We start from the raw sequence: 12,398 nt of genomic DNA on the forward strand, positions 1-12,398 counted from the left end.
ACAAGCACAGAGCTGTAGGCCTAATGATTTTAATTGGATAATACGATTCAAGTAAAGGCAGTTCATTTTAAAGATACAGTTCCACCACAAGTTTCATTTATTCACTTTTTTGTTTTTTTTTGTTCATCGGCCATCCCGATTGGCCAGTGGGTGCTCAACGTTGTCAGTGGGTGCTCGAGCACCGAAGCACCCACGGGATCGGCGCCTATGGTTGAAACAGTGATTCACTTTATAATGTGAACATTCTGTATGGATATGTTTATATCTACACACACACACACATGCAACAAAATCCTAAAACTGATAAACTACAATGGCATGTTGGAATATATTAACTGAAACAATAGTAACTAACCCCCGATCATGATGTTCTTTTATAAATCAGTTTTTTTTTATAATTATCAGGTTCTTTTTCCATCTCACTTCCACCTGTTAAAGCACAATATGTTGCGTTTACACTTCCCCACAGGTTTATCGTGGTAATCAGTTCAGGCATCGGATCAGGATCCTCCTTGTCCAGTGGCGGCTCCTAAAAAAAATCTCATAGTGGGAATTTTTCAGATAATGATTAAGGCGACGCATTCAGGTACATCAGGGCTCCAGACTAACATTTTCATTTTGGTGCACCAGCACATCATTTAGGTGCACGCAAACTCTGTCACAGCTCCCTATGGCACCGCAATAATACACATATTATACCTTTTCTTCTTCTACCTTGGTTTAATATACAGGAATAAAGATTTATTTATTTACTTCATTTAAATCTCAACTCAAATAATACATCTGTTAAAAAATAAACTTAGAATGCTCTTCTTGGGTGATATTATACGCAGTGTTAATTGTTATAAGCATGATTGCGTCAGCATGGGACACCCAGAATACCAATGAGGTATAAGGTGTAATCAGTTGTTCAAACCATAACATGTCAATGTTGTGTGAGAGACTATGCCATGCCAGCTTTTGATATGTAATTAAGTCGATGCAATTTCCTGCATTGTGGTGCATTCTAGCATGTTTTTAAAATGTCTCCTCCCTATCTAATGTCTCTTGTTCCTAGAAATGAAATTTCTACGACTACCGAGCTCAGAGGGAAGATGAGCTCTGTTTCCCCAAACAAGCGCTCATCCTCAGCGTGGAGAAGCAGGAGGGCGGCTGGTGAGTGGATCTCAGCGTACATGTGATCTCCTGTGCGTCTGTCACACCAGGGCGTCTCCTCCACACGGAGAGCAGCTCCTCATGAACCGGAATGTTTCCTCTTTAGGTGGCGAGGCGACTACGGAGGAAAGAAACAGCTGTGGTTTCCTGCAAACTATGTGGAAGAGGTTCCCAGTTCTCCCACCAGAGAGGTGGATGAAGCGGTGAGTTGGGACTCTTTGCCAGAGCTGTAAGAATGTCACATAAGCAGCTTGCTTTTCCTCTCATAATCAATCTTATTTTTATATCATTCTGTCATCTCAGTCTACAGAGAACAGTCCTCTGGGAACGTTCCTCAAAGGCTTCATTGATGTACCGACCTGCCAAGTCGGTGAGTTTGTGAAACAAAGTGAGACAAACCTCTTTGAATTATGAAATTTTACCTGGACATCCTGCCAAACAGGGATTATATATCAGTGTATTACATCTTTCTAGTATCTAGAAAAATCTAGAGAAAATGTAACAAACTCATTCAAACTAATTTTGTCAGCCAGTCACTGCAGTTTCACATACAATTTATTGATAAGCCAACCAAACCTTAAATGTGCTTGCTGATACATTTCATGCTCAACAGACTTACGGCATTCACATTTTCCTCTCTGACTCAATCATTTATTCCTTGATACAAAAGGTTGCAAACTCCACTTTTCTTATTTTTTTATGTTTTATTAATGACTGATTCATAGTTGTATAGTTTTCCTGTTTTTTTATAGCTCTATTAGCAGATAAACACAGTAGAAACATCTAATTATTAAGTCTCAAACTCTCCCTGTCACTTCACCTCTTCCTCTGATGGTCTTCCTCCACACATCGGTCCAGTGTTGCATAAGGACGGGTTGAATTTGCGTCCCTACGTGTTCACGATCCACTCCCAGCAGCTGTCCTCTCACCCGGCTCAGGCCCTCGACATGGCCGCCGACAGTCTGGAGGACGTGACCAGCTGGGTCAGCAAAATCAGAGAGGCCACACAGAACGCTGATGCACGGGTCAGTACGACCAAAGCAATCATGGGAATAATTCACCTTCAGCAGCCGTCTACATTTTTTAAACTTCAATTTACTTTTATACACATTTATAAAAGGACAACTTGACAGTGTGCTTGGCTTATCTCCATGGTAACAGATGCAGGAGGAGAAGCAAATGGAGAGGAGGAAGAAGATAGCAGTGGAGCTGTCTGAGCTTGTGGTCTACTGCAGACCTGTGCCCTTCAACGAGGACAGTAAGGATCAAGTTGCTCTCCTCTTCCTCACTTTTTGAACAGTTTCCATATTTATATTTATTTTTCTTGCTGCTACTTCCAGAGATTGGGACAGAGAGGGCATGTTATACCGGGACATGTCGTCCTTCCCAGAGACGAAGGCAGAGAAGTTTGCAACACGCAGCCGAGGGAAACGCTTCCTGCAGTATAACCGCCGTCAGCTTTCCAGAGTTTATCCCCGAGGACAGAGGCTGGATTCTTCCAACTACGACCCGCTGCCCATGTGGCTCTGTGGCTCCCAGCTGGTCGCACTGAATTTCCAGACCCCAGGTCAGTGTACCAGTATATGTGTACTTTTACACAAGATCAGCAACCAAGTACATGTAGCAATCAGGTACACAAATCATTTCTAGGAGTTATAAAGGCTTTTACAGCCAGGCAGATTTTAGCTACTTTATTTTCCTCATCTCAGATACAACGTCATAAAACAGAGGAACCAATTAAAAAACAAACACTTAAATATGTAAGTTGTAAGATTAGAGTTTGAAAGTAGCGGTGTTGCATGAACTTATTAAAATATATATATATTTTGTAACTTAAAGATGCAATTACATTGTTTTTAATAGAAGAATCACATGTGTAGCCGACGGAGGTACGTTTTATTAGTGTGTTTTCTGTGAGTAATTGACACAGGCAGAAACCAGAACGTTTTTTCGTTTTTTCGTTTTTGGGCAAAAACCGAAAATCAGAATTTCAGCTCATTTTCTTGTTTTTTGGTTCCTACTTACAAAACGAATTTACCACTCATTATTTTGTTTCCGTCGGTGCGGGTCCTCTGATTGACTAGTGTGCTTCCTTGCCCTGTACTCTTCAAAATAAAAGTTTTTCCGTTTGATAATGTCGACAAAAATATTACTGTATTGTAGACACTAGCAGACACAGAGGTCCCTAACACCCACAGTCAAGACTGACCCGGCTTCAAATAAAAATAATACTATTCATAATCATTTGAAAATGAGAACTTATGAAGTTATGATGACTTCAGGGCAGTTGATGTGTAGCCACAAGGTGGCGCAGTTGTAACATGAAGAGTAGACCTCGGGCTTTACTACGAAGGAGGCTCAACATCTCCAGGCTCTGTGTTCATAATCCGGCTCAACAAAACCTAAAGTCCCGGTCAGAGTTAACTGTATCACGACGGTGGTCATTGTCCGGCTCTGAGCTTTGTGCTCTGTGCGCGTTCACAGCTGCTGAGAGCTGTGAGAGCCGAGGAATAGGAATGATCACATTTTAATCGCAGAGGCACTGACACTGGCCTTCAGGGCCATCAATGGAACGGCACCTGTCTACCTTCAAACACTGGTCAAACCTCATGCCCCAAAGCGAGCACTTCGCTCCTCTACTTCAGCTGGCCGGCTGGTACCACCATCGCTGAAATCAAACAAATGTCGCTCAGCAAAGTCCAGACTCTTCTCTGTTCTGGTCCTCAGTGGTGGAACGAACTCCCGACCAATGTCAGGACAGCAGAGTCATTTGCCATCTTCCGAAAAAGGCTCAAGACTCACCTGTTCATACTTCACCTCGACTCTACATAGCATGACCCACTAACACCCTCCCTCGACCCCCCCCCCCCCCCCAAACTTACCTATATCACTCTGATCTTAGCACTGCTGCTCTTGAAGTACTACTTTACTCTGATGAGGACCTAACACTTGTTCTATTTTTAGCTCTTACTTTATCGCCAATGATACGTTGTGGTTTCTTTGTTTCCTTCTTTTGACAAATGTACTTATTGTAAGTCGCTTTGGACAAAAGCGTCTGCTAAATGACCTAAATGTCTAAATGTAAAAATCATAACAACCAAATATGAAAAGAGATGAAGCTAGTTTTTAATTTCTGACAGCTGAAAATTGCGCATCTGTTAACCTTTCTCCATTTACAGTAAACAAATCTTCTTTTCTTGTTGAAAGATATTTTATATTGTTTTCATATTATTATTTAGGTACTGACGGTGATTACAGAATATATTATTATTTACTGACTGTGATTACAGAATGCGAGTGTGTTATATTGAAAGCGAGGCTGGGTGTGCCTATGAATATAATGTAAGTTTTTTAAGGTGCTGTACAAGCAAATCATACTGTCTACTCTGTACAATGACAAAGAGTGTAACTTTGACATTTGTTTACTCTTGTTTGCTGGGTGTAGATGTTAAAGTAAGCTATTATCTAAAACTTAAGGGGACTTATTGCCAGGATATTGAGGTGGATGTTAGTTTGAAAATTCAACATGCTATTTACCCATCCTTAAGCTGTATACCTACTCAGTTTTACAAAACAGTTGGCTAACAAACAGCCATTTTAGTCAGGTGTCAAAAGTAGATTTTTTTTCAATATATCATGCAGAGCAATCAGGATTTACAATATAATCACTACAAATTGAGTCCAAGTTGTGAGGGATCTTTGTCAGGTAAAGCTAAACGTGGCAGGTATGTAGTATATGCTTTTTTCCAAAGCGACATGGTCTCCTGGATGACAATTGGGGATGCTAACCACTGCTCCGACTTGCCCACCTGAATGCGCATGAATGTCTTTTTTGAGCATACGTGTGTTTGCATCAATGTTTGATATTTTGTGTGTGTTTGTCTGTTGTACATTTCAGAATGACAAAGCCAAAGTTCAGACCCTGCCCTCACTGCAAGGTGCCAAATGAGGCCAATAGTAGATCGTGCAGCGGTTGTTTCAAAAGCCTTTGCAGAAACCCGAAGCTGCAAAATCGAAAGATCAGCACACAAGTGAGTGGGGGCAGGGAGTCATAAACCAGCGGAATGCAGCGCGGGTGGTGGCCTCCGCCAATATTGCTGTAAGTAAAAATGCTCATACTTCATGAATTGAGCGGTAATCAATGTGAAACTCAAACTACGCACAGTATTTACCTTAACATGCACATCCATCTGTCCGTCTTAAGGGGATCATTTCCATCAGTCCAGAAAATAGAATCTCTCTCCCTCAAGAAAGTCAGTCCCCCCCCCAACATGATTTCTGTCACTTTTCATTGATAATGTGTGATGGGGCAAGGACCCCGTCTGTGGATGCATAGATCAGAAGAAAAAAAATAAGAATAAGAATCTGTTAAATACAAACTTGAAATAAATATCTGGAATATACATGCTTTTTTGAAGTTAACAGAAGTTGAGGTTAAGATACAGGATTTTTAACACTTTGATGATTTAAGTTGGCCTTATAGGCTGTGGACTTTTTTTTCTGTGGCAGAGGTCCTAAATGAATGCAGCATGTATTCTAAATGGCTTCGTGGGCAATTTTAACAATATCCTGGTACACAACACCAGTTTCTAAAATATAACATAATCTACCAAAGATATTTCCTAATGTTTTCACTTGAACCATCAACTATGTCAGTGTTTTTCTTAGTTACTCAAGATTTTCACAGAGTAAATGGCCAACAACACAGGCCAACTAGTAAACCACTGCATAGCCCACACATAAACTGGTAACACTCAGTCTGCTAAAGAGTTAAGATATCAGTTCAAGAACTGTCCTAAGTCCACACTGGGGTAGGAGTCTTGCGATGAGAAACTAGCCTCACAGTGTTTAGAAACCCAGACCTCTATTCACTACACCACCATCACCTAGCGCATTACACTATGTGAATGTTGGTTGTACAAAGTAATATGTGTAAGATGAAAAAAGGAAATTATTTGTAAAGGAAGTTGATTATGTCAGTTGTGTACGCAGTAATATAATAACCCATTCCAGTGTGGAGTGGAACCCATATTTAGTACTGTCACAACATCTGATCAGTTATTTTCAACTGAAATTGAGCACCGGCAGTTGCAATTAAAAAATCCTCATGAAAGAATAGTTCTGTGTATCAATTTCACAGTATGTCTCTAATCAAATGGAAAACACTATTTAATTATCACGAATGTGATCAAAACTATTTTTTGCCAGATTGGGTCTATAGATAGTAGATTTATGTAGCAATGTAGTTTAATTGTGTACTGCTAATGTGCTTGTTTAATTTCAGGTTCAAAAACTTTATGCCTGGGGCTATATGCCAATCCTGTTCACCAGCCACAGGAACAGCAAGGGCAAGTGGGTGGCAGATGTGGTGACCAATCTGCCAAATGATAAACGACTAAGCGACTTCCTGATTAACATGAAGACGGCTTATGAGTTTATACTCAAAATAAAAGGTAAGATTAGTTTCATGCAGAGTTCATTATTGTTTTCTGAAGATTCTTCTGACCATATGTACAGAATTGAAATTTTTGCTTACTTTGTTCTCCACAACAGATCCCCAGCCCCAGTCCCAGCCCCAGCTCCAACAAGACCAGCTCCACCCCAAAGACCATCACCTCCTTGAAGGCCAGCCCCACCTGGAAGACGACCACCTCCCACAAGACCAGCCCTATCTGGAAGACGACCACCTCCCCAAAGACCAGCCCCACCCTGAAGACCACCACCTCCCCGAAGGCCAGCCCCACCCCGAAGACCACCACCTCCCTGAACTCCAGCCAGACCCTGAAGACCAGCCCCACCCTGAAGACCATCACCTCCCCGAAGACCAGCCCCACCCTGAAGACCATCACCTCCCCAAAGACCATCACCTCCTTGAAGGCCAGCCCCACCTGGAAGACGACCACCTCCCACAAGACCAGCCCTATCTGGAAGACGACCACCTCCCCAAAGACCAGCCCCACCCTGAAGACCACCACCTCCCCGAAGGCCAGCCCCACCCCGAAGACCACCACCTCCCTGAACTCCAGCCAGACCCTGAAGACCAGCCCCACCCTGAAGACCATCACCTCCCCGAAGACCAGCCCCACCCTGAAGACCATCACCTCCCCAAAGACCAGCCCCACCCTGAAGACCACCACCTCCCCGAAGGCCAGCCCCACCCCGAAGACCACCACCTCCCTGAACTCCAGCCAGACCCTGAAGACCAGCCCCACCCTGAAGACCGTCACCTCCCCGAAGACCAGCCCCACCCTGAAGACCATCACCTCCCCGAAGACCAGCCCCACCCTGAAGACCACCACCTCCCCAAAGACCAGCCCCACCCTGAAGACCACCACCTCCCCGAAGGCCAGCCCCACCCCGAAGACCACCACCTCCCTGAACTCCAGCCAGACCCTGAAGACCAGCCCCACCCTGAAGACCATCATCTCCCCGAAGACCAGCCCCACCCTGAAGACCATCACCTCCCCAAAGACCAGCCCCACCCTGAAGACCACCACCTCCCCGAAGGCCAGCCCCACCCTGAAGACCATCACCTCCCCAAAGACCAGCCCCACCCTAAAGACCACCACCTCCCCGAAGGCCAGCCCCACCCCGAAGACCACCACCTCCCTGAACTCCAGCCAGACCCTGAAGACCAGCCCAACCCTGAAGACCATCACCTCCCCGAAGACCAGCCTCTACCCCAAGAATATGTCATCCTTGATCTTTGTCCCGTGGACCCTCAGATCAAGGATGATCTCTATTCACTCAAACCTTTGGGAAAACTGTTATTTTAACTATCAATAGCAGTGCCACTCCAGCTCAGTTTTGGTTTCCAAGATCAGCACCTCCCGTAAGAATCTGAAATGTCATTGGTTAACTTTTCCCCTTGCACCCTCAGCCCCAGCCACGCTCCCAGGAAAGGCACGATCAGCCCCAGCTGCAGGTGAGTGTGAATAGGCATAGGATGAGATCCATTAGAGCTGAAGTAGACCAGAAAGAGATCCGAGTCCTCTTTCAGAGAACTCATAATGTGACGTTCTTTTTGCTTTGGTCCACTGCTTGGTTCACTTTAAAAGGACTAGGTTTGGTTCAGTTTAAGGGGAAAATATGTGAAAACACCCAGACATTAATACTATACTTATTTGTGTGTTTGTGAAACAAGGAAAAATAATACTAAACATGATATAATGTCATTATTATAATTAAGATGATAATGAATGATGGCCTAATACCAGAGAGTTCATAACATGCATATAAGGAGGTTGATGATACAATCAACGCAGAGCAACTACACAGCCCACAAAGCACTAGATAACTGAGGCCCCATCAGAGCTTAGGTGTACTAGGAAGAGATCTGAGTCCTCCTCTTTGAGATGAACTCATAATGTGTGCACAAAAAGAATGGAGTGCTTTTTGCTTTGGTCCACTTTAAAAGGTATTAGTTGGGTTCAGCTCGACGTGAATGTTTATTATAATGCTTTTTGTGTCAGCTCAGCATTTTAAAGTCACTGATAATCGATGATGAGATGTCAACACCAAAGCACACGCTATCCAAATACTGGCCGTCTGTCGTGTATAATTTTGTATTGGTCTTGATAGCTTGACCAAGCTAGCTTACTACAACACTTAGCTGAGCAATGGCGAATTTAAGTGGAGTTGGATTACAAAACAAACAAATAAATAAATACGAAGACATATTTTCCTTCAGGCAATCATTTATCGAGCATGGTCCATCACTTTGGCCAATCAACTACTTCAACAGTGATACATCATTGTATGAGACGCTCCTTAGGACCATTGCGTTTTTCGACATCCCACGTAAGAATTGCCTGCTATTCTGCTTAAATAATTAAACAGCATGCCCTCATCAAAAGCAAGCAAATTATGCTGTAGAGTTGTTGCCATTTGTAGTTGTGTTTTTTTGGTAATGTTTATGCGCACTGTATGCAATTTCATAGGATAGATATATATAACAACATCTTTTTAGACCAAATGTAATTTGCTATATAGAGTGCTAGTAGGATTGCCACCCGTCCCGTAAAATGCGAATCGTCCTTTATTTGGCAATTAAATGACGATTTGTTCCGTATTTCCATAAATGTTCAATACACATGTCTGTCACAGACACATCAACACCAAATCTAACAATAATGATCAAAATTGTGGCGGGATCCAAGCAGAACCCCCCTGGCCCGGATCCGGTCCTCTTTGTGTCTTCTAAAAGGTTGCAAACCTTAGTGCAACACATAGTTAGCTAATAGTTAGCCAGGAGAACACGCTATGTTTTCTAGAACGATGAACTGAATGCAATCTAGTTGCTAGTCACTGAACTAGCTCAGACTATGTGAGATTGAAATCTGAATAAAAATGTTGGATTCAAGTTAACCCTGGCAAGTTCATGTCACAACGCCATCAATTGCCAGACTTCAATTCAATTATTTGCAAGCTCGTAAACATCCATGGACACCAAAGATACCATATAATAGGGCTAGGTTAAGGATAATTTTATAGCTTGAATAAAATGAACTGAACGTGAACTATTGAAATAGTGTATTAAAAACGTGAAATATTCATTTTTAATCTGTGTGAACTGAATTTGTAACTATTTTATGTGAAGTATGGACTTACACATCACTTAAAGTTTTTTCATATGGTAATTTGTAGTTAGGTGATCTATTCTATATTATATTGATTTGTTTTTCTCTTTCTCAACAGGTTCCCTTATCCCTGTCACTTCCAACTACTGATTAGCAGCACCCTATAACAACAAAAAGGCACTTTTAAGAGCCACATTTGTATTGTATCTTGTCAGTCTCTCTACTTTTTGTTCTCTCTCTTACTATCTTACAGTGTATCTCTCTCTCTCTCTCTCTCTCTCTCTCTCTCTCTCTCTCTCTCTCTCTCTCTCTCTCTCTCCCCCTCTCTCCCTCCCTCTCCCCTAACCTGCCCTCTCTCCCTCCCTGTACAATGTCTGATCCTGAGCCGAACCGGCTCCAGAAGGAGTTGAGTGACCTTGTTGGTCAGGCTGAACATCAGGCTCACCTCCAAAACCTCCAACAGCTCATCAGCTTGCACCAGGAGGCAGAACCATCCACCAGCCAGCCATCAAACCGCAATCAAGGTATTAGGTTGATTAAGAGGGACTGCGATGGAAACATTATTTATGGCAGACCCAGATCATCCCGAAAACAAGCAGGTCAGATTTGTTTTACATTCGTGTTAATTGAAATGTAGACTTTATCTCCAGATCTAGTTTATCTTGGAATGGTATACAACATGATCACAAGTCTTGGGTCTGAATTAGAACATATCTGAGGTTATATTACATACCTGTGCCTAGCATCAAGGAAACTGAGACGTTAAAAGTTTGTGTCATCGAGTGTAAAAAGCAACAGCTTTTTTGCTACAGCAGGTCCCAGTCACAGCCACACTCGGAAGACTGGTGTCTCTCCTCCTGTCATGGCTCTGGAAACCAGTGGGGAAGTGACCAGCAACTTTCCTTCAGTTACTGCTGGTATGTTCTTTATTTTGTCTGCACTGATGCAAAACAGTATGTTCATTTATTACGATAGGAATGTATATTTCATAGTTTTGTGTTTTGATTGTTTTGTGTTTGATCAATAACAGATAACATTACACATTTCAAAATGACTGTTATTCAATGCCATTATCTTTTGTTGTTATACGCCGTTGGTTTTCAGTATTGTGCATTGTCTTAACAGAGTCTTTCCTTCAAGAGCTTGAGTGCTCACTGGCTAAGGACCTGTATGTGGATGATACACCACCTCAAGCCGCAACCGACTGGTGGGCAAACAACGGCAGGTGGCAACTCGAGTCTGCCAACAATGTGGAGACCATCCAGCAGTTATCCGCTGTTGTGACTGCCGACCACACCCTTTCCTCTGTGGCCAGTGTGACATCAGGGTCCATCGAGATAGAGTCTTCCACAACAGGGATTCCATGATGCATGGTTTCTTTGAACCATTGCCTCCGACAACCTGTGTTGTGGAGAGTGTTCTTACCCAGTGTGGTAAGTTGTAGTTTTTGAGAGTCCCCTTCTCAGACTATATTTTTTCCAGTTATCATCTGGAAAACTGAATACTGATTTCTGATCAGTTGATGAAGCCATGAAGTCCTACCTGGTTTCAAAATAGCTGCCAGTAAATACATATGTTGTGCTTTATTTCTCATACATGTTTCTTTTTTTCTAAGAGCGTCTTATACCTTTGGAGATGTCAGCAGAAATATGCAGCTGTCCACGAGGATCATCCCGTGTCATCGCAGGAAAGTCCATAGTTGTGGTTACAATGAATGGTAAGAAGAACTTCAGGGGTCGGGATGGGGTCAATTCTGTAAAAGTGGCTGCAGAATGTCACCCACAGCTATTTCCTGATCACACACCATATCAACTCTAAACACAAAGACGCTTAGGGTCATCTTAATATGGACATATTAATATCATATTATTATGACATATTAATATGACGGCATCATGCAGACGCAAATGTATTATCTGTATGTGATTATACAAATGTTTGGCTAAATCTCCCATTGTGATGTTAGAATGTGCATTCAAATTCAGATATTTGCACATCTCATAAAGTTTTTGACCACATTTTGACAGTTTATGAGCATCATTTTTGGCAACAGTGGTAGAAGCAAGATAATGGACTTTGCGACGTTCGAATATCAAAATGTTAATGCACTCCGAGGTGTAAAGGCCACTCCGCTTCACGTTGTGACCGCATACCTTACACCCCATCTAGACCACTGCACTCATCTAATGAGCGACTGTTATGTCATTCAAATGATCCGGTATGTATGAGTGATGTTTGTTGCAAAATGGATTTTTAACGCCTGCAACATCAATGAGGGTTACTGATGTTGGCACCTGTTCCTATTTCCTGGGATTTTATATCTTTTTATTCTCTCCTAAGCTTATTATATGATTTACATAATAATTAAAATTACAAATTGATGTTAATTTTGATTGTTGTATTTTTGTATGTCGCTTTAGACAAAAGCGTCTGCTAAATAACAAACATAAGCACATACTAGCTCGGCTGTGCCTTACATATATATATTTCTTTTTTTTCCAGGGCGATATGATCTCAAATTGCCTGAGATTCGATGCGAGGCTTGTGAAGCCTCATGGACTCCTGGACTGGATGACATAGTCTGCAATGACTACTGGCCTGCCACCTCTCACTTTGCAACGGTATATGCTTTGGACATCCTTTATTCTTTTGAACAGGTGAAGA

General features: G+C 42.4%; 1 protein-coding gene across 1 annotated transcript; it reads left to right on the forward strand.

Annotated features, from left to right (window-relative positions):
- Positions 1-1,000: 1,000 nt before the first annotated feature.
- On the forward strand, positions 1,001-8,084 carry LOC311029409 (1-phosphatidylinositol 4,5-bisphosphate phosphodiesterase gamma-1-like; the record flags this gene model as incomplete). Its single annotated transcript, XM_084034543.1, has 9 exons — positions 1,001-1,155; positions 1,262-1,358; positions 1,459-1,525; positions 2,014-2,180; positions 2,317-2,413; positions 2,498-2,769; positions 6,440-6,608; positions 6,709-6,856; positions 8,036-8,084. Exons 4-9 carry the CDS (start codon positions 2,103-2,105, stop codon positions 8,082-8,084), a joined length of 813 nt encoding a protein of 270 aa, XP_083890669.1. The 5' UTR covers positions 1,001-1,155; positions 1,262-1,358; positions 1,459-1,525; positions 2,014-2,102.
- Between the last annotated feature and the right edge of the window lie 4,314 nt (positions 8,085-12,398).

Source organism: Eutrigla gurnardus, assembly GCF_963514095.1.
Source record: "Eutrigla gurnardus genome assembly, chromosome: 19".
In the NCBI taxonomy this organism is placed as follows: Eukaryota; Metazoa; Chordata; class Actinopteri; order Perciformes; family Triglidae; genus Eutrigla; species Eutrigla gurnardus.